Source organism: Barbus barbus (assembly GCF_936440315.1).
Source record: "Barbus barbus genome assembly, chromosome: 39".
Lineage (NCBI taxonomy): Eukaryota > Metazoa > Chordata > Actinopteri > Cypriniformes > Cyprinidae > Barbus > Barbus barbus.
The window spans coordinates 8,382,518-8,406,888 of NC_136717.1; the positions used below are offsets into that span (position 1 = coordinate 8,382,518).

General features: G+C 36.8%; 1 protein-coding gene across 3 annotated transcripts in view; it reads right to left on the minus strand.

Annotated features, from left to right (window-relative positions):
* Positions 1–377: 377 nt before the first annotated feature.
* Positions 378–24,371, minus strand: part of tbc1d22a (TBC1 domain family, member 22a) — a 150,174-nt gene continuing 126,180 nt past the window's right edge. For all 3 annotated transcript variants that reach the window (XM_079398835.1, XM_079398836.1, XM_079398834.1), the window contains one exon: positions 378–1,918. In XM_079398835.1, the coding sequence (XP_079254961.1) occupies positions 1,790–1,918 (129 nt within the window). In that variant the 3' untranslated portion in view covers positions 378–1,789. The remainder of the gene's footprint in view (positions 1,919–24,371) is intronic.

Sequence of the window (24,371 nt, forward strand, 5' to 3'; positions counted from 1 at the left end):
TGCTTTATAAGTACTAATACACAGCCAATATGTTAATAATAGTCATGCTAATAAGTAACTAGTTGATTGTGAGAATTGACCCCTATTATAAAGTGTTACCTTTAGATCTCTTAATCCTACCCCATAACTAAACTTAACCACTACTTTAATAACTATTAATAAGCAGTTTGAGGCAAACGTAGTTAAAATAAAGTGTGACGATCTAAAATATGGTCATGTAGAATAAGGCATTAATATGTGCTAATTAACAGCCAATATGTAATACGTATGCTAATAAGTAACTAGTTGATAGTGAGAAAGTGTTACCCAAATTTCATTATTTCAATTTACATTATTAGTCAAACTTTAAACAAACCACATATTAAACAAGTCAACAAATTATAACCATATATATAGTATTTATTTACATATTTTTCTATTTACATCTCTTTGAAAACATAATTCTGTACACAGCTATTTAATTCAAGAACATTTTAGAACATTTCACTCAACCTCTTTCAAAATCCATTTTGACGTTTCTGTAGAAGTCAAGAAGCTTGGTGTCCAGAAAATCTCCCAGCACCCCACGTAGCTCGTACTGTAACTCCATGTTGTCCAGGCACTGAATGTCAGTTACAGTAAATTCCTTCAATTCTACGGCCCATCAAACAGCCGAAGGACAGCAGTAGAGCTGCTGAATTCACTGCTTGTGTAGGAGTAAATGTTGTCAAGGCAAATGTTCTGCTTTGCCGAATCCTAAATGATCATGAATGTAAAATAAATATCTGTGATGTCATCAGTCTCTAGAGTTAGGCACAACTTAACAGGCTCATGTAAACAGTATATAAAAAAAGAAGAAAGAATTTTAAAAAGCGGATTCGTAGAATATATCTTGTACAAAAAGGAGGAAAATAGACTTATCAAGTGCAGTTTCACTTATATTTAGTTGTAAGAACTGGCACACAAATTAAAAAGCCTGATGACATGATTGAAGCAGCGCACAGTTCAAATACTGACAAAATGTCAAAAGTCAGAAGCCGATATCCCCAAACACATCTATTAATGACAGCATTGTACAGTCAGTAGGGATTATTATATCAATATCAAAATGGGATGTCAAAATGACAAGGCCATGAGCAACAGGGAAAGAAAAATTGAATCAGTTCTTCAGCTTGCATCTCCAGCTGCCTTCGTTCACTGAACCTCTGCCTTGCAAAACTCAAACAGCCAAAATAAGGCAAATTTTATTGACTCCACTGCAAAGCCTCATGGGCTCTGTTCACATGCAGAGACAAAATGAACACCCTACGAATCCTGGCCGCTTCCTGAGGTAGACCAAGGTTAGAATAAGTGTTCGTAGGCGCTGTTTAAGCCAAACGATCTTACTGCGAATGTTTATAAACCATGTTTTTTGAATGACGTCTTATTATTGCCATGAATCAATTTGGCCAGCATCCATCCTACTGTAGCTGTTACTTCCTAGAATCTTGCCGTCTAAATGAACTCTGTGCGTGAAAAAAAAAAAAGATTCTTGGTCAAGGTTGGGATTAAATTAAAAAAGAAAAGCCTAAGAAACAAAGATTAAATTAGTGTATTTCAACAGTGCATGATTTTGACATCTGGGTGACTCATGGCATTCGGAGTGCTGATATTAGTAGAAATGCGGAAAAATTCCAGGAACAGCTGCAGACCATATTCCCATCTCCATAAAAATGTCACCATTTCAGTTCAGTATCATTACACGGACAGTTGCGCCTCCGAGGTCAGTACTTCGGGCTCGTCATATTCAGTAATTGTGCTGGGCGAAGCTTCATCTTTTGTAATGGTTAGGAGCGTCGGCAAAGGCAAACTTCAGCCGGTAAGCTTCAGCTAGGAGAACGCTAACTTCCTCATTTCCCCAGTGCATTGTGGGTAGATTCTGGAGCAGAATCATCAGACCCTGTGGAGGATAAAGAGATTTTGTTAAAAAGGTATGCACAAACACAACAGTGATATACATTGTCTAATCAACTAGTGGATAGACATTATGAACAACTAAACGATTCTATTTAAAATCACATTTGCAATTAGATTAAATTTCAATCGATTCAATTCAATTCATTAATGATTTATTTAGACGTGTAGGGAATCAGGTACAGTAGTTTTTTTTCAAGGAAAGAAATCTCAACAAATGCTGCAAATTATAACTTATTAATTATATAATTATGTTTCAACTCATGTTTGTTTTTGAAATATAAACATTTAAATAGATGTCGTCATGACTTGTTTTCAGGATTTATTCAATCATACATAAAATACTGAAGAACAGGTTAAGTAAAACAATGAATTTGTAATATAGTGCATATATAATTAGCAAAACAATCTTTCTAGAGTTCACCTTTCCTGTTAACTATCAAGGTAATTGATGATATGGTCATTGAACAGGTTTTCTGAGGTAAATGTAACGTGACCTCGAATGTGTTTTTTACAAGCTGTTGTACTGATATCTTTCTGGGATTGAAACACTGATTGTACTATTATATGAGGTGTGAAACATTTCTGTAAGTTCTACTGCTTTTTTTAAACATACCTTCTGATGTTCATTCATCTTAATTTTGTGCAGTAACTAGTAATAAAGAGGAACAGAGGATCGGGCTTACATGCTTAAACATGCAGCTACAGTAATCACGCCACATTAAAGCTTACCAAAATGGTATTTATTTTTTGAATTTCTTGTAAAACTGACAAATTTAAAAGCTGAGATTTTGTTTCATATCCAAACAACTCTGGCCTTCCTGCAGAGTTCAGCTCCAATCCTAAACATCACAAAATACTTCAAGATCACTAAAAAGCTACAGAAACACGAGTTTGATCTGAGTTGGAGCTCATTTATCCAGGAAAGTGGATATCGAGGGACAGAGTTGTTTATTTAATTACTGTTAATTAATTAAACTGTTTAATTACTGAATTAGGTACCCTCATTAGATGCTTTTCTTTGAGATTTATGGATGCTTTAAGGTCATACCCACCTATCAGACATGTTTCTTGGTGATTTATAAAAGGGGTGGGCAACTTTGGCCCTTGAGGTCCACTGTTCTGTAGATTTTAGCTCCAAACCTGATCAAAATACATCAGAACCAGCTAACCGAGGTCTTAAAGATTATAATCTTTTAACCTTGATCAGATGCATTTCTCAGCCATATGAGATCAGTTTAAGGTCATGTTGACCAATTAGACCAGGGGTCTCTAAACTCGGTCCTCGAGGGCCAGTGTCCTGCAGAACTCCAACTTGCATCAACACACCTGCCTGGAAGTTTCTAGCATGCCTAGTAAGACCTTGATTAACTGGTTCAGGTGTGTTTAATTAGGGTTGGAGCTAAACTCTGCAGGACACCGCCACTCCAGGACTGAGTTTTGTGACTCGGAAATAGACTTTTCGTAATGACTTGAATATGCAATGTAGATGTCAATGAAGTTGACAAAACATTCAAAAGCAATGCAAATTAGAATCTATGTGATGTGGCGAACACAACCCCATACAGCAATTTACCAACGTCCAGCAATAAACTTGCTAAGTAAATTTGCAAAAGGGGTATAATCAGCTAGTTGGCTGATGGAAGACATTTGGGTATCCTAATGCATATACATACGAGAGGTCGTATATACATATACAACCTACATTTCACTGCTGGTTATACTCTGTATAATTGTGTATGTGACAAATAAAACTCTTGAATCTTGGGAAGAGGTGTTGTCTAGGTAAACCACATGCTTTCACTTTTCTGCAAAGAGCTTTACTTGGTGTTCAGCAGACAAGAGAAGGCATCGCTGCACAGAGTTGTTTCTTTTTTTTTTAGTTCAGCAGGGTCAAGCCATGCTATCACAAAGCACCACCGCACCTCTCTAAATTATTATAACTTTCAATCACAGATTCTTCGACTGCTCAATCTTAAGTGTAGGGTGAAGAGAGCGAGCTGCCTGTCAAGCTGTGTGTTTCTCTTCTCGCTTGCTGTGGTCAGGACCTCGGCGGTGGAAGCCCATTTCTCTTAGGTATAGAAGGCCAAGTCTAATTCACTCAAGGCGGCGTCAGGCGGCTCCAGCAGGCCTCAGAGTCAATGACTGCATTAGAGCGGCTTAGAGCCTCAATCTCCCAGCCTAATTCACCTATCCTGCTAGCCCTGATGAAGGAGAATGAGAACGCTTAATACTCCATCACAGCGGGGTACAAGGGGGATGGATGGAGGTGAGAGAGGTAGAAGAGAAGAGTGCAGGAAAAAAGCAATAATTTATCTTATAATAAAGAGAGCATCAAAGTTTTGCAAACATTTGGCAGTTAATAAGCTAAATCCCCATTTGATTATTAATTCAAGAACTAAGAGGTATCTCAACTGAATGCACCTAAAACCGCCATTCTCTTCACATTTGGGATGAGTGTAATGAAAACAAGCATGGATGAAAGCTGAATCTGACATGTCTGATACGGAGTGCATGCTGCACAAAAAAGCTGCAGTGTCTGTTCAGACACAACAGTTCCAGAAATTCAAGCCGTAACACATTAAGACCCAAATACATCTGTGAAAAAGCTAAGTGTGTGAAGAAAGATTGCTTCTAGCTAGACGGGCATGATTTCCCACGTCACTGCATACTGGAATACGATAGAACACAATTTGTAAGCCAATGCAAATGAGTGTTGCATTCTCAGTGTTGTCGCATGGGGTACAAGGTGAGAAATTAAACTAAACTTCTTTGGTTCTGTCTTGAGCACAGACAATTAGACTAAGAGTAAAAGGCAGAGTAATAACAATATTGTTTGTATTACAAAAATGTTGATTAGACTTTCATTTACCCCCATGTATGATTCAAAGACTATGTAAATAAAAATGAGTACATAATTCCCTGTGCAATTCCACAGGCACATGATTGAGGCATTTTATTAAATGCTATGATTCGAGGGACAACACCAAAAGACTCTAAAGTACAGCTCTGAAGCTTGAGTATTTAATATGAGTATTAAAATGGACAGCTCAGAGTATGCTTACCAAAGCATTCAGAATGCTGTTCTACGCAGGCAAGATTTAAGATTCTCTGCATATTGTACATATTTTTATGGTAACATTAATGTAATGAATGGTGCACTTGCGTAACTGTTTTAGGGTATCTGATTATTTTAAGTACTTGAGCACAGTATAATATTCTATACAGATACCGCTTTTATAGTCGTCAACTATATTTAAAATGAATCCATCCATGTAATAGTCAAATCAAATACTAATCAACACAGTCATCTCAGTCTAATTTTTTTTCTGGACAAATAACTATATTAGAGGTAATTACTTAGTAATGAGCCTAGCCACATAATGGGAAATAAATGAGTGATATAATACACGGGAAAGGATACACAACAAACCAATGTGATTGATTGGGGACTGTTCATTTTCATTGCATTTAGGGACTTTTGTCTCTAGAGTATGTAAACAAATATCAATGTTAGAGGTACAGGATACTGTAAGTATATTTCTAATCCCTTAAAACCCCGTATACGGGACACCTAACTTTATTTCAATATATTACCATTAAATCCTAATCTAATCATGACAAACTATATATCATTGGAAAGGTCCAAGACTCCTAAATATATATTTTATCACTGTTTCTTGTTAAAAATTATGTAGGAACAGTAATAGATTAATTTATGACAAGAGTGCACCTCAAAACATATACACCGTAACAGGAGCTCTGACCTTTGACACAAAAATTCTATTAATTTCCTTTTTTTCCTATCACATGCTTTAGAAATCATCATATATTATATATCAACTTAAAATCTCAAAATTCATCCTGTGAAAACCGTTTTGAAATCGGATATTGCGTCACCATAGAAATGGTACTTTAAAATCTTTTAGCAGGCTCCTCCCCCTTAGTGGGAGGTGTCATACTCCAAATATATTACGGTCTTATAGAATCAAAACTTTTTAGAATCTTGACAAAATACATATCATCGGAAAGGTCTGAGTCTCAGGATTCCATATTTGGTGGTTATATTTTGTGAAAGGAGTAAGAGTGAGAGAGAAATTGATACATTTGTGAGAGAAAAGTGTATAAAAAAATTAAATGGGGTTTGAATGGCTGTTTGTGGTATAACGCCTAAATAAAATTGCATAGTAACCTCAATTTTTTTTATATCAACTTCAAATTTGGAACACAACTTTAGACATATGGCTTTAATTTTATGCCAAATTTGGATTAAAACATTTTGTAAAATATTTATTTTATATAATATACAGTAATAATAGTACCGTACATGTTATTTACAGTAAATAAAAACTTTTATAACTTTTTTTTTACTTTCACTTTTTAAAGATATTTAAGTTCTGCATTAATCTGCTGATTGTCTTCTTTTAAAGGAGACCAACCTTAGGTTTGTATTCAAAAGCATTCATGAATTATAACAATTTAACTTTAAATAGTGCCCTTTCAAGTCTGTTTTCAAAAAGGGGGGGGTGACAAGGGGTTAAGCCTGAATTACTCCAAAGGCAGGAAAATGTTTTATTACAGAGAAATGTAGAGAATTTTGCATAATACATTATACATGAACATTAAATTGACAGCTCTAGTAATATGTTTTTTTTTTTAATTGTTTTTAAATCATACCACATTCTATAGCACAGTGGTTCCCAACCATGTTCCTGGAGGCCCCCCAACACTGCACATTTCTTGGCCTAATGAGCTGATTATCTGAATCAGGTGTGTTTGATTAGGGAGACATTGAAAACATGCAGTGTTGAGGGGCCTCCAGGAACCACTGCTATAACACACGCGTGGCCTAGCCTGAGGATTCTGTTATCTCAGAGTAAGAAGTCATGACAATTATGTGCCAAAAATGTGATTCCAGAAGCAATGCTACTGGGAATGACTTTGATAGCCAAGTAAAGTGCTTAATGTTATACAACCACACTCAAGAATATATTTAAATCAGCTGAATAGTTTTGGAGTTGATGTCACAGTCTGAACATTTCCTTACACAACCTCCACAAAAGTATGTTGCACTCCAACAGGTAACGGCAGATGAAATCTTTAGTTAAATGTCAACAGACCCTTCATAAGCTTGGATTTGTGTCCACTAATTTTTGTGAAGTACTCATGTTCTCCTTGAATTCAAGTAGAGTGTTTGATGAACAAGAGTGAGAACATGTACAAATTTTATGGTGAATAATATCCCTGAAGATCATTATAAGATTGTGTAGGTGTTAGTCCAAGAGCTTTGGTCTTTGAAGAGTAATCTACCCTTTTCCCAGCCAATGAGTATCTGAACACTCAAATATTGTGTTTTTGAGAAACAGAGCTGTCTAAAGATGTCATCTGAAGATTTGAAGAATATAGTGCATACCTTACTACATCACTGATGTGTATGCAAAACAGTCGTCAGCTATACTTAAAACAAAACCATCCGTGTAACAGCCAAATCTCCCAATCAACACGGTCATCACAGCCTAGTTTTCAACAAATAACTAGATTAGGACACTAATTACTTGTAATGAGCCAAGCCGAATAATTGGATATAAATGAAGTATCTAATGATCTACACAGCCAACTAACATAACTGATGTAGGACTGTTAATTTTTGTTGCATTTAGGGACTTTTTCTCTGGAGCATGTAGACGGATGGCACACTTTTAGTTATGAGATGCAATAACAACATTGCCAATAGCCATCATTACATTCAATATGAAATGGATTTCACAACCCATTTTTTTTTTTCCATGATGTGATGTATTTGTAAATGTAACATGGTATTCAAGTTTAAAAATTAATGGTAGAAATGAACTAAATAATAACAATCATCATATTCGTTTCTATACTAACAAAACTGGTCTTACATTGGTTTGATAGATTAATAAATAAATATCCCCAAGTATAATTTATTTATAACAATGCTTCATAGCAGGCCCACATTTGTTAAGTATAGCAGAATAAGAAAGACTGTCTTCTACAGTTGAGCCTGATTTAAAATTAAAGGGGTGGTTGATTGCGATTTCACGGTAGTATGTAATGTTGCTGTTTGAGCATAAACAATATCTGCAAAGTTACGACGCTGAAAGTTTAATGCAAACGGAGCTATTGTCTTTTCAAATTCTGTCAGTTTAATGCCTACAAAAACGACTGGTAAGGGACTACAACGAGTTGCTTCCCGGGTCCGATACGTCACGGACCCAGATAAACCCCATCCCCGGAAACATGCAGTAAAGAGGGTGATGTCATGCTGCGCTGCTTTAGAGAAGTGGAAGAGAAAACTAGGGGTGCACGTGAAAATCTATTCATATATGAATCACGATTCTGTCTTCTAATGACTGTAATGGATTAATACGTTTCAAAATCCTATTTTTTAAAGCAGCGGTTCTTAATTCTGTTACTCGCATCGCCCTGCTCTGCATCTCTCGCTCTCTCTCTCTGTCTCTCTCTCTCATTCAGATCGTCAGACCAGCTCCAACAAACTGTTCTAATTATTCATGGATGCGCATGTGCTTGCCATGCTATATTAAGGCTTTAATTAGGATAAAACCGTATATTAAAAGCTAAAAGAAGCAGTAGAACTTACAAATAACAGAGTATCTAAAAGTATGAACCAACAACAAACAACAACAACAACAAAAAAACATACCATTAAACGCTGTGCTTGCACGGGTTCTGCACAATCCTCTTCACTAATATTCTCTGCGTCTCAATCGGGCTCAAATTGATAAGCAATAGACGACGCCATTGTTTACAATACAACCGGAGCACATGACGCTGAGCTGAGGGGTGGGACGTTCAGATGCGCCGTAGAGGCGGTTTAGCGAATCACAACACACTGGGCCAGCTAACCAATCAGAGCCAATCACGTATTTCTGAGGGAGTGGCTTCATAAAACCAGGAAATAATTGGGGCATTTATCAGAGAAGGGACAGAGAGGTGTGGAATAAAGGTAAATTATGTGAAAAATAATGCGTTTTTTTTTTTTTGTTAAATGAAGCATGAACATGTTTGACTGTTTTTGTAAAATCTAAACTGTCAATATGGTTGCCACATTCATTACGAATCGGCCTTGGTGCTGTTACATTGCAAAAATATCAGGGTAGCATTTTGAGAATCATGCATGGTACTGCTTTCAAAATGGAACGAAACATTTATGTTGCAATAAACTGATGTTTACTTAGACATGCTGTGGATTCAGCCTCATCTAAAGTGACTTTTATTGCATTTCCAACAGGAACAGTCCCTCTGGAGTACCCTGGGGTTAAGTGCCTTGCTCTGGGGCTCCTAGTAATGGTGAACCCTAGTAATTCTCCAGGTTCACGCATAGTCCCTTTCCATTACTAGCCCAGATCTTCCGTTGTAAAGCCAATGCCAATACCATCTATAACACCATTCCCAAGTTGTCTTATATGCATATATTAGATTGCAGTTTGACAGCAATAAACTGGGACAGACTTTAATCATGTCACACTATGCAACTGGACATCAATAATAAATACCGTACAGCACCAAAAGCGACGGATGTAGAATGTACAGTAAAGCTAGTTTAAAAGGTTGGCCTAATTACGAACAAAAACATGGCTAAAAGCCTAGTTAAGTCAGCAAGGTGAAGAAATGCTGAAAATACATACAAAAGATAATGACTTTGACTTAAGGAGGATTTTCTTCAGAGCCACCATTTATCTGGACGCTCCCTGAGGCATTTTGTTTGTTCTCTTCTGTTTCATCTTATCTTCGGTGATGATAGAATTGTGTTTGCTAACTGACATGGAGGATCCCACATGATTGTTCTCTAACCTAACAGCATTCAAGTCGAAAGGATAATCAGAGACAAAGAGTTGCAATCGTGTGAATTTGATGCAGACATTCTGGACTGGCACCATAATGACGCCTTATACTGCCTGCTGTTGGCAAACAACTTTGGCATATCGAAGACTGATCACTACATACATGACACTGGTGAAGGAATGTTTGCCAGCAAGGATTATGCCGAACGGAGACTTTTAGCCCCTCATCTTCTCGCTGAGCCCTCCTGAATTTGTAAGAATCGATCAGGGGCTCAAGAACAGCAACGCAGTCACTCTATCAAATGGCAAAGTCGCAGCTCTGCAGATTCTAAGCGTTTGATCCCCGTGTTTTAAACACTCATGAGACTAACCGGTAGAGAGGTGGTGATTGATTGCGAGGAACTTTATAAACAGCTTTGTTTATCAAGGCTTCTGCAAGACGGAGAAGCGATAGGTTGAGTGTCGGCATTCGGGTGCATGGGGAAGGAGCAGAGCTGTAATTACTTCCAGGATATTAAGTCCTCCATGCTTTTCCTTGTCTCTTTTCGGATAAATTGTCCCTGCCTCTCGTTGAGCGAGCTTCCTGCAACAACAGTGACACTCTATCATTAAACTGCATTAAAGCACATTTACAGGCAGGAGGGTTGCTCTTCATTCGGGACCTGCACGTATGATGATTAATCATTACCGGTGGGTCTCCTCTAGAAGCTCTAGTGTGGACAAAATTACAAGTTCTCTGATGAATGTGCTAGGTTTTCGATTAATCAGGAGGAGTTCATTTAATCCTTCAATGCAACTGTCCCAATAGAGTCAACACTATAACTCAGTAACTAGATGGCAAGGAAAATATCTGCACTACTATAAATCTCGAGAGATGGGTTTCTTAAAATTGCATGCAAATTCCCTACTGACTAACTGTAAGATTACACTCTACAAAACATAAAACAACTAATAATGAACTTGCTGAGGCCCCCAAGAGGGATCAAGATATGACACTGTCACTTTGAATTCATTTTAAGTCAAAGCAGGCCCTAAACAAAATGAAACTTTCGATCCACAAACAATTAGATAGTGAATCGCACTTAATTACAGCTCGCTGTGAACTGTTTAAATCCAATATGCATGTAAAATGGGAAGTTAATTGAAAAAGTGCTTGACATTTGCACTGCCGAAGAGCAACAGCAGCCAGAAAACAAGACAAGCTGATTTTTTTTCTTGCTCTTGAAACTAAGCTGCAAAACAGAACTGTTTAAGACTGATATCACAACCATTTGCTCATTAACATGTGACTAGTGCGGTCAAATGATTAATTGCGATTAATCGCATCCAAAATAAAAGTTTTTGTTTACATGTGTGTTAATTTTTAATGTATATATAAAAATACATACACATGCATGTATATATTTAAGAAAAAAACATGTTATAATTATATATAAAATATTTATATTTATGTATAATATACATTACATATTAAAATGTAGAGTCATGGCCAAAAATATCGGCACCTTTGGTAAACATGATCAAGGAAGGCTGTGAAAATTAATCTGAATTGTTAATCCTTTTGATCTTTTATTTAAAAAAAAAAAAAAAAAAAAATCACAAAAATCTAACCTTTCATTGGATAATAAAAATTTTAAATGGGGGGAAATTTCATTATGAAATACATGTTTTTCTCTAATACACATTGGCCACAATTAACGACACCCTTTTATTCAATACTTTTTGAAACCTCCATTTGCCAGTTTAATAGCTCTAAATTTTCTCCTATAATACCTGATGAGGTTAGAGAACACCTGACAAGAGATCAGAGACCATTCCTTCGTGCAGAATCACTCCAGACCCTTTAGATTCCCAGCTCCATGTTGGTGGTGCTTCTCTTCAGTTCACCTCACTCATTTTCTATAGGGTTCAGGTCAGAGGACTGGAATGGCCATAGCCGAAGCTTGGTTTTGTGCTCATTGACCCATTTTTGTGGTGTTTTTGACATTTTATTTTATTATTATTATTTTTTTTTAAGTTTTCTGACCCCAAGACTCAACTATTTTCCACAATTCTCCAGCTGTGGTCCTTGGAGAGTCTTTAGCCACTCAAACTCTCCTTCTCACCGTGCATTAGGACGATATAGACACACGTCCTCTTCCAGGCAGTTTTGTAACATTTTATGTTGATTGGAAATTCTTAATTATTGCCCTGATGGTGGAAATGGGAATTTTCCAGCCCGATCTCACGGCAATTCGTACATATTTTACGAGGTGGCTAATTCGTACGACCTCACTCGTACAAATTCATACGATTTTTGCTTAATCGTGCGTATTTTATGAGTTGCCAGTTCGCATGAATTTGTACGAATGACCTACACCTAACCCCGCCCCTAAACCTACCCGTCACTGGGCTTTAGACAAATCGTACTAAATCGTACGAGTGAGGTCGTATGAATTCGTACGAAATAGCCACCTCGTAAAATACGTACAAATTGCCGTGAGATAGCGTTGGAATTTTCACTGCTCTAGCTCTTTTCTTAAAGCCACTTCACTAATCTGTGAAGCTCAATTAGCTTTTGCTGCACATCAGAAATATATTCTTCTGATTGTGATGGATGGTTAAGGGAATTTGGGCTTTGTTTTCCCTCCTATTTATATTTCTGTGAAACAGGAAGCCATGGCTGGATATTTTCATGTTCATAATCACCCTGGAGTGCTCAAAATGGGAATATACTTCAGAGATATTTTACTCATAAGAATTTCTAGGGGTGCCAATAATTGTGTCCAACATGTGTTTGAGAAAAACATTTATTTCATAATCATATTTCCCCCCATTTTAAATTCTTATTATCATCCAATGAAAGGTTAGATTTTTGTGAATTTTTAAAATAAAAGATCAAAAGGATTAACAATGTATATTAATTTTCACAGCCTTCTTATTTACCCAAGGATTCCGATATTTTTGGCCATGACTGTATATATATACACGTCAATATTTAAAAAATATACATGCATGTGTGTGTAAATATATACACATAAATTTACACAGCACACACACATATATTATGTAAAGAGAAACGTTTATTTTGGATGTGATTAATCACAATTAATCGTTTGGCAGCACTACATGTGACTGCCCACACTTACGTACAAGCAGATATTTAGTATTCACTATTCTTCCTGCTAATAATATAATGTTTTAATAAACACATGCACAAAATAGATTTTGAGAGGTAAGCAAATCATAAGAGGTTATTTAGACAAAAACCTTACAGGTGAAAATATTTCTTTCTATCCCAAATTATCGACAGAATAGCACTGAAGAATCTCTGAAATGGAGAATCACAGTAATGTACACACTCAAGTAATCGAGTTTAAAAGCTGTATTAGTTTAGAAGTTCGAGCAGTAAGCCAATCAGCCACATGCCCCTAAGAGCCCACACAACAAATTAAGAGTTTGTCTGCTCGCAGTTATTCACACAGACAGCGAATCCATTTAGTTTCGGCTGTTTGAACCACCTGAGGTGGAACGAGACAAAACATTAGGAGCTGATAGTTGCTGCTTTTTAATTTAGCAGCATAATGAACGTAACTAGCATGAACCACCCTGCTTCCCCTCTGAGTTCTTTGCTATTTCTTTTACTTTTATGTATTCAGTAATTTTAGAAAGACAAGAGGAAAGCGGGGATGAAATATTCTTTGCATTTGTTCTATTTGTAGCAGAGTTAGTGAATATATCCAGGGCAAATTAAAGTTTAAGATGTGTTGCATACAGAATTAGATTTTTTCATTTTCTGAGGAACGCGTGCTTGTCCATGCCATACTCTCGACAATAAATTTGGTTGTTTTTCCATATTAGAAATGGTTACCAGGGTGTTGCGATGTGGTAGTTAAAGAACAGCATTTATTCAAAATAGAAATATTTTGTAACAATATACACTACTGTTCAAAAGTTTTTTTTGAAAGAAATTAATACTTGTACATTTAGCAAGGATAAGTACTTACAAAATACTTCTGTTTAAAAAAAAAAAAAAAAGCTGTTCTTTTAAACTTTTTATTCAAGTTCAATTTATATAGCACGTTTAAAAACTGTGAAGAGTTTCAAAAAGAGTAAAATAAAGATACAGAAATCAGCACAACTAAACAATTAAGACAGGGATGATATAAATGATGCCTCAATGATATAAATAACTAAATATGTTAATAAAACAAGGGGAACAAAGTATAGACACTTAGAAGACAAAATTCTAGGCAAAGACCATAATAGAAGATTAATTATAAGCCAGTCTTAAACTTCTAGAAGGAGTATATGGGTTCAGCAATTCAGAAAAAGAAATGTGGACTTGATCATGTAAAGATTTATATACAAATAAAATAATTTTAAAATCGATTCTGAATGTAATAGGCAGCTAAAGAAGGGCCCTCAAATATAGAGTAATGTGAGCGCTTTTATGGCTATTGTGAAGGAATCTGGCAGCAGCATTTTAAACTAGTTGAAGGCGAGCAATTTAAGACTTTTTAATCATCAAAAAGCATTGCTCATAAATCATATTAGAATGATTTCTGAAGGATTATATGACTGTAGTAATGACTGCTAAAAATTCTGCTTCGCCACCACAGGAATAAAATGATAAATCAGGTTTAAAACTGGATGCACCGAAATGAAAATTGTTGGCCAAAGCCGAAGCCAAACAAAATGAATCACTGGGCCGAAGGCTGAATACAGAACACAGTTTTTCGCATTTTTTCCCAAATCTATTGCCATTTTTTTTTACAATTATGTGCTTTTTACTGTTTTTTTCCTGCTTTTCAAATTAAAAATTCAATTACAAAACAACAATTTAAAAATATTTACTTAACGCTGAACATTTTTTTACATTCTAGCAGACATTATACCAACAAAGCACAATTTAACTTAAAATTAATAAGTTAGTAAAATTATATATTTTTGGCCATTTTTGAGACCCCCTTCTTGAATCAGGCATGTATTTTTTTGCTGTACAAATAAATGCAGCCTTGCAGAGCAGACGAGACTTCTTTTAAAACATTCAAATATATTACAAATCCCAATTTGACCACTATGTGTGAATATAATACATGTATTAATAGAGCTGAGGTAGGCTAATTATTATTTTCATTATAATTGTCTATTTTATTCTACAGAACAACAGTAAAATTACAATACTAACATTGATGAATTTTGATGGAGTTGTTGCTTTTTCTCAGCTTTTATTTTGGCAGAAACCTGCAGGCAGAGATGGGCACAAATACATCAAAATGTATTTAAAATACAAATACAAAATACTGCGTGGGGAAATGTATTTAAATACAAATACAGTATTTTGAAAATACACAAAATACATTTGAAATTGGCCATCCAGTGAAGTAACACTATTAAGGCCTGTTTACACCAAGAACAATGATTATAAAGGTAACTATATTAGTGTATTCTAAGTATACAATGCAGTTGTGTCATCTGTCACTTTAAATGCTCAAGCTCTCTAAAGCAGAAATGTTTCAAAATGGCTGTCAATGTTTTTATCATTCATAATTTTTTGCGCTGTTATGGTTATAGTTGTGGTGTGCTATCTTCTATGCACTTAGATAGGATGTACTCACACTAGGGGATCTGATCCGTGCTTGAGCACGATTGACACCCAAAGTTCAGTTCATTTCACAAGTGCGACTGCTCTGTACCGTGTCAAGTGCGGTTCGTTTAAGTCGCTGTTTGTTCTAATGCCCTAGCCTGCTTGAACATGTGGCTCGTGTGCGGTACACATGTAGTGTGATCGCTAACCACACCGGAGCATGGAACAGTTAAAGGTGGGGTATGTAATTTTTCAAAAACGCTTTAGAAAACTGAGTCGGGGCCGAATACCAAAACAAACTTGTAGACAATCAGCAGTAAGGGGCGTGTCTACTCATGATGTGGAGGAGAGAGTGTTCAGTGAACAGCCAAGCCGAGTGACAGAAAGATAGAGATGGCAGATAAAAAACAAAAGAGGAAAACATCTGCAGAACGATAAGGCAAGAAGTGGGACCCGTGTAAATATCGGATCAGCTTTCCAGCACCGGAGAGAACTCAAGGAGCGGAATGCCTGCGATCGGACACCGAGGTTGCTTTGTTTCTTCTCGATAGGTGAGTAACACGGTGTCTACACCTGATGCGCCGCAACAGCTCAAGTCTACCTACACCGGAGGCGACAAAGCGTCCATTGAAAATCATTTAAAATTTTTGTCAGCACGTCACAAACAGAACGTGGCAGCAGTTTTCTGTCGGAGATTTGCAGCATCTAGTGTAGACGGCATCAGTAGCTGGGTTTCCAACCAAAGTTGGAATTTAGCTTGTGCGCAAAATTGGAATATCGCATAAAGCATTTGCGAATGAGCAAATTCCATCCAATCCATCCAGCAGTTTCCATCCAACGAGTCAAAGAGAACAAAATCGTCACTTCCTGGCACTAAATAGTCTATAGAAAACTAGGATAAGCTACTGAATATAATAATTTTCATTTATGAAATATTAATTGTGCCTCAGAGTGGGCAGACAAAACACAATAGGCTAAAAGCTGTCATTGCTTTTGGAGGCGAATGCTGCTGTTTGGGAACACAAGTCTGTAAGACAATGATACAGAAATACTTTGATAACAGACTTTGCTCAGGCATTTCAGAATGACCATAAAAACATTTCAGATGCTGTGGAACAAGATCAGTCCGCTGCTAGTGAAGTTATCCCGTCTCTCAGCGCAAAGTCACATGACTTTTTTGATGCGCTTGGAGGAATTTATTCGCAAAATGCATTTCCATCTCCCATTATTCGCATTAATCCTTTTTCGCACAAGTCAAAAACCACCTCAAGCAAGCGTAAAAACGTTTTTGCAAATTAAGGGATTTTTATTCTAAATTTGGCATTTCCATCACTCATTTCTCATGCAATACTTCAAAATGTGCAATAAAACAGGGTGATGGAAACCCAGCTACTGATGATAATGACTTCTACATTATTTCGTTGCTTCACTCGCACCCGGTGTAGACACCGCGTAACATTGGTTTTGCTTTGTTTCACAGAACTAAACGTTGCATGGGTTGCGTAGGCAACATATGTGTGGGGTCAAGCTATAAAAATACGGGCGAGACCCTTATAAGGGTAGGGGCATGCTTGTTTTGGTGATTTCAAATATCAACATCGGCTTGCAGAAATCATTTACCCCACCTTTAATGTACTATTTTTGTATGCACTATTGTTATCATTATGACAGCAAAAATCTTTATAACTACTTTGATATCACACTTTTCAATTAAATTCGATTACATTTAGATTTACAATGGGTCTGGTCTCATCTTATTGATGAACAGGTAATGTAGTTTTTTGTTATCCTCAGCTACCTCTGTAATAATTCTGTGATATCTGTATGTTAGCGAAAGGACAATCACGCTTGTCAAGGCAGCTGTGACAAAAGCTCCTCCCCACTAAAAGCTCCACAAATATATTTGCATACCAAAACGATATAGAAATGATATAGAAAAAGTTCAGTCGATTTACACTTTATATCATCGCCGACATTTGTCATATCGCCATAGCAAGCAGTAATGATTAAAGTTTAATGAACACATTTGACTAGCTAGTTGATTAAACCAAAATCTGACAAAAAAAAAAAAACCTAACAAGACTTACTAGTGCTAATGCTATGCTCCCCTTACTAGTTTTTTTTTTTACGTGCTGAGACAGGCATGCTTTTTTTCCCATAAAAGCAAGATCACTTTGTTTTAATGTTAAAGTCATGCACATAGTAGTGCAATAACTATTTCAAGCATTTTGTATGGTTTATACACAGCAAAACAGCATGTATTTGACTGAAAATCCAGAATCATCAACAAGCTAACTGTAAAGATAGCACTGAAAATGATATAGTTGTCAACAAATGGGATGCTACATTTTTATTCAAAATTAAATATCTACGATTTTTACTTTAATAAGATTTTCACAGGATAAGCATGAAAGTGGCATGTTTGAGCTAATTGATACAGGAAACCAGCAGTTTGTAATTGTATAAAAATGCAACTGATGAGTAACAGTGTTTCAGCGCAGATTTTCCTCGCGCTTTGGACTTTGAACCCTGGCACTGCGAGCTTGTGCAACTATGTTTGAATACAATCCATACGTGTATTTGAAAACATAACATTCTGCAGTTTATTTACAAATCGTTTGAGGCCATTTCGTGATTTCTATCATCATACAGTAACCAGTATCAACCACCTCTTTCTATTCTCATCAGAGACATGAGATGCAGTGCTAAACAGTCTCTCGCTGTCTGTGTTTCGTGCTTGTAATGATTTCTGCATCTTTCTCTGACAGTTTTAAAAACTTCCACACTGCAGACACGTTTGCTGCATTAGTGCTCGCCTCTATTTGATCATGTCAAGTCATTGTTCGGTACATATTATTTGGTCTTTTCGCTTTTTGGTCGAACAATTTCGGTTGCCGAGCATTCGGTGCATCCCTATTTAAAAAAAGAGTAAGTTGGGGTGGAAGGGGGAAAGACAACTAAAATCTACAGGGTGGCAATTACAAAGAACAGACTGACCAAAGAGCTTGTTGCAATTTTAAATGAAGTGTGAGTAAAGCACAGAAATAACGAAAGGATCATATAGATATTGTCTGTGTTCATGTCCAGCTAGTGTGCATCATAAGCTATTAATATGCACAACTAATGAAGCCAGTATGAAGGTGTTCATCATATAGAAGGAACAAGCTCATTTCATGGACAGCGTAATATAGCCCCTTTTTAATTAAGCCTCACATTTGCGTATGGTGGACATAATAATTGCACATAACTCCATGTTTTCCGCTTCATGTGTTGTAGAGATAGCAGTGGCCTGCCCTGGGGTCTTGCACTAAGGCTTCAGCGGGTACTTGTGCAGTCAAAACTCTTCCAAAGATAGCTGGCTGGCGAGCGCACACACATATTAAAGCACTGCTTTGTGATTCAACTAGCCCCCGTTCTGCCGTAAACTCCATTTAAATCAACCCATTAAAACTCCAAAGTGGAAGATTTATTTCTCTGATTCCTCCTTCCATCCAGGCATAAACGCGTTATCAGAGCTCACACCCGACTGCGTCTCAGCAGTTGGAGAGGACTATGAACTGCCATGTTCAAGCTTTGAGACACAAGTGAGACTTAATAACAATAGAGTGAGTTCAAGATGTCTGTGTTTATTTAGAGACAACTGCAATGAAGGTTATGACGGTCTATGTCCTGAAAACAGGTAGCATGGGAGAATAGGTTAAGATAACTGATGTCGACAAACAAAGCGATACTACCACAGGAAGAAGAGTCAAGCTGTGTTTTGAAACATTGTGAGAGCTTGAAACATTGTAAACAGCATTTTAAGGCATCATCCTCAATACAAAGTCTATTCAAAATGGCAGACAGCAACATTACTAAGATATCTTTGGCTAAAGGTTTAACTGCACATATTGTAGAAGAAGGCTGCAATCCCAGTATGCAAGCTGAGAAAGTAAATGTCACTAGGGTTTGGAAAAGTTGTATTGAGATATACACATACACAAATTTCTCTTGTTTTGGATTTGTATTTTAGGGGGAAGTATAATTATGCTTTTGGAACATAGTGTGAGGAGAAAAACAAAGATGCCATTTGCGATACAGTCATTGTCCTTTGATAAGGGACTGCGGAAAGAGTTATTTAGGTTATTTATGAATAAAACGAGTATGTGTTTTTGCATTCAACCAGGCATTTGAGACAACGGGGCTCCAAAAAGCGAAACGAAATCGCATCGATAAAGAGAGTAAATTGGTAATCACAGACAAAAGAGGGAAGAGGTTCTCGGGCTGTTAACTGCACCAAAGGCTTTCTCATTACATGATAAACAAACCCCTAATGAGAGCTCATTTGCTGCATATTGCCCTCACTAAATGGCATCAGGGGTTGACATTTGGCTGTCTGTAACCTGCCGCGCAACTCCGCAGGGAAGATGCGGGCAGCTCATAGCTAATGTTCAACTGCATATGGCCTTGCGCCTCTTTCATTCAGATCTTTACCTGCCTCGATGTGGTTTTAAGTATTAAAATCTAACAAACAGAAGTCATTAGTATCGGCAGTACAATGCAGTGAATACGAGGAGCTTAGAGCACAGATAGCGGCAGCCTCCACGCTCACTTACCCAAGCATTAGAGCTTTTCATCAAAACACACCAGTAACCAATTTATTTTCTTTCATTGTTTTTTTTTCTTATCTTTGTTTTGCTTCAAACAAACTGTCTAGTTGAGCACAGAGTCTTATAACTGGAGCTTTTAATTCTCAAGTGTAGAACTGATGCATTAGACACTGATACTTATGAAGGACATAATAAACTGAGTACAAACCAGGGGGTGAAGGGTTTAGCTAGTTAACATGAGTCCGTTTAGAGCAGTCGTATTCAAATGGAGGGCCACAGTTCGGGTCCGGACCTCAGCTTGGTTCCAACTGGACCAAGGCATAATGGCAATGGAAGCACCATTTCTAAATAAAGTGAGCAGCGCTTCGAAACAAAGGAGCGGTTCACACCACAAGGGCCGTTTATTGTAATGATCTTTCGCCGATATCCTCTAATACTTTTTCTTTCCATTCAAGCCCTTCTCCTGTGTGCGTTGCTTCTCTATAAAGAGGCTAAAGTGCCATTAAGAGCTGCAGATGATGCAGTTATTTTAAAAACAGAAGGAGAAACTTAGTAAAAATAGATCAGATACTTTTGCTAAAACGCTGCAGAAAACAATGCTGCAATTATAGTTATTTTTACCGATTATATATACGACTGACCATTCAAACCAGGTTTCTGACAAATCATTTTTTTTCATCTACATTTAGCATTATTAATCAGTATGCTAAGAGCATTTTAAAATAAACATAATTATTAAAATTGGGAAAATCATTTGGCAAGGAAAGACAATATAAACATTGAAATTAGTAGGTAACTTGGTTTTCTGCTCATGATTACAGCATTTTGATTAAAACGAATTCTCAAAAGCAACTGGCTTTTGGAACTTCAATTGAATACATCTGGTTTAGAGAATGCTGGTAAATGCTGTACCACCATCATGGGGCAAAAATGAGCTTTCTCCATTGTGTATATTGCATTTTTGTAAGCAACAAATTAAAACACATCACTGTATTCAATTTGATTGTCAGGGCATCATTCCAGCTTTAAATCAGCTTATGAAGCTATATATTTTTTTATTTAGTTCTGTAAGGCATTTCATGTGTGTGATTTCTATGAAGTAGAAATTATATTCCACAAAATAAGCCATTTGCACCAATTTTTTTAAACTGCAGAAAACATAGTTGAAAGAAGTAATTAAGATGACAACCTCACAATAGCTCAGATGCTTTTTCATGCCCGCTTTGCCAAAAAAAAGCAGATGTTGCATGAACCAAATACCACAAAAATCATTCAGCTCCAATATCTTTTCAAAAACGGTACCATTTTTCATTGTCTCATTTCTCAAACGGTTTCTGTTTCGCAACCTTACCTACAGATAAGATGACAATATATCATTATGCACATTATGAGGAGTAGAGGAAGGGTAAAAGCGGGTCAGACCGGTTCATACAGCAGGTTTCCATGAGGGCGCTGTGGTATAGTCCTTTTAACCTTTAATCTGTCCCAGTAAAGATTTCCCCCCTGCTTCAATACTCATTAATTGCCCTCCTGCCAAGAATAGAAGCCATTACGAATGCCCTGAAATACCAGGGGGTCAGACAAAAGTCACAGTGAAATACAAGACACACCTACTCCTCTGACATGTTAATAAGCCCGCATGGATATCTACATCGTTTAGATTGTTATGTTTAAAAGGGATAGTTCGTGCAAAAATGTCAAATTCTGGTCATTATTTTCTCTGTCTCATCCAATTTCTAACTTGTAAGACTAACTGACTGACTTCTATGGAATACAAAAGAAGAATATCTAGGCCATTCCTCTTCATACAATGAAAGTGAGCTCCTAAAATGATCTGATCTTACTTGCATTTGAGTACACTGGCCCATCAGGATGCGCCTCACCATGTCTGAAGTCAATAACAATTGGTCTTGAGACAGAAACAGTGGTTTGATTTTATTGACGTTTAACCTGATGCATAGTGTTTTGACATTTGACTGCATGGGAGTGCAGATAACATATCACTAAACCGAAGAGGAAGATGTTTTTTGCAAATAATGATAAACAATTGTATGATTTCAAGAGACATTGAACATTTTATATCGGACTAGTGTTTACTGTGGGTTTTGAAGCTCGGACATCCTTGGCAGACTATAACTCACAGTAAGCATCTGCTTTTGTGACTGAATTTTCATTCATGGGTGAACAATTCCTTTAAATAAGCATTATTTACCGACAGCAACAATTTATTATGGATTGTTTATTATTATTATTGTTTAATTAAGGATTTATACCATTTCTGATTTCATTTTCAAGAGCCATTAACTGTTATGCTCATTAAGAAAGGCTTCGTTAGCAACCAACACTCAATCTCTCGAAATCCCATTCCATACAGTCTTGCTGTGTGCAAAATATACTTGAAAAATCACAAAAGAAATTATCAATCAATCCATCACTCTTCAGTTTGCATTCCCCTGAAAAACTGCATGTGTACAACTTCTGAGAAAACATGGGGCTTTAAGTATTTCTTGGAAACCTGTCCTAATGAGAACAAATTCCAGAATAAAATGTCTTTTTATATTTAGAAAGATATATGAAGGGCTAAATGGAGTGAGAGAAAGACAGAGGAGAAGCCAGATGCCATCTTTAAGACACATACTGCGAACTCCTGATATCCAAGTTCCAACTGCTATGAAAGACCGGTGCCCCAAAAGACAAGACTAATTTTCACAGTTTGATGCTGGGATCGAACCATAACTCCCTCTCGTAACTCACTGAATGGAGACTTATTTAATACTTCACGCCAGGTCTTTCCCTCAATCTCTCCCACTGAATCAAAAATTATCAAATTAATCAAATTTATAGACATTTTCAAACTTATCCTATATGGAAGTGCACTTGCTTTTAGAGCGTTTTCCATTGTCTTGATTCTATGACAATATGTACGTGAATACTTATTTTAGGTGTGTTAAAGATATTTTATATTAACTCTGGTACTATTCAAATATTTGTGTGTTTATTTTAACATTTGAACCAGCCTAACTGAAACACTGGCTTAACCAACATTAACCAACATCTGTTTATCCAACTAATGGAAGACAGGGAGAGTGTTCAGGAAACATGTTTGGAAACCCCGATTCATTTTCTTATACTGTTTGTCAATGTATTGTTATAAATAAAATTGCACACCTCAACTTTCAATATAGTGATGTGCCATTTTATCTTCACTTTTAAAACAAAATCCTTTACTTTGCACACCATCCATTATACAAAGAAAGATTCAGATACTATGTGAACCCCAACATTGTGTATTGCATAAATTTCAATAACCTAATGAGCTGTCTACCTAAACAACATTTAGAGGCACTGCAACATCCATTGCAGAGAAGGCAATCCCAGAATGCACAGCAACAGCTTTTAGGTAAAGCGTTTTTGCTAAGATATTCCCCGAGATGGCCATTTTCACAAAATTCTGTGTGTATAATTGACTGTAGTGTCAATAGCTTAGTAACATGCTAACATCATGAAAACAAATGAGTTGATTCATTTGTATGCCTAACATGAAGAGCACATAGGGAGCTGCTCCCTATATAGAGCCTTCCAAATCAGATTCTTAATTTCCTTAGAAGGCATCTGCCTATGTAGACAGAACAGCAACTCACTATGTTCCGGAAAACAGCTATCCAATTATTTCAAGAGCAGCCTTCCCTGCTTCTTCCCTTCAAACAATGCAAGAAGCAGCAAGGAATTGTATGGGAACTGTTTGTCTAGGCCAGCTTGACCTGAACAGATTGCACTGGAGGAGGTGAAATCATAGGTTAGGGTGAAGCAAAGTCAACTTCTTCGCCAAAGATCTCCCATAACAGCACTATACCTCTAACTGGTCTATGTCAGGACAGTATTGCAGGGCACAATAGGATATCGCTTATCTACAGTCGTGTGAAAACAAACCAGCAAAAAAGGGAAGGAATATACAGTGAAACAAAAGGATAAGGAGACAGAATAGGAGAAATAATCTCTCTGCTGACACATGGCACAGGCGGGTAAAGACGGAGGCCCAGGGCTGCTGTCTGAATGCCAAACAGCAGCCGTGTGCTGCAGAGCTGGTGCAGGGGATAATTCTGAATCACTGGGCACTGTAAACACAATAAATCAACCGCCCCACAACACACTGCTGATACACACCACTGACTCGCTGCATATTCAACAACACATACACACACACACACACACACTGAGCAGTCTATTCACTCCACTGAGATGCAAGTTTAAAGAGAAGGCAAAGATTTAGAAAGAAAAAAAAGATTCAGTCAGATTTCTGCATTTTGAATGCTTTTCAAACCTGTAAAATTATGTAATTATATTTGACAAGACAAGTCAAAAGTAGGAAGCGACTTGATTATTAAGAAACTGATAAGAAACCGAATGAATGGTGGAAGGTGGGAGCTCCATTCCTGAATGAAAGTTTGTATATTT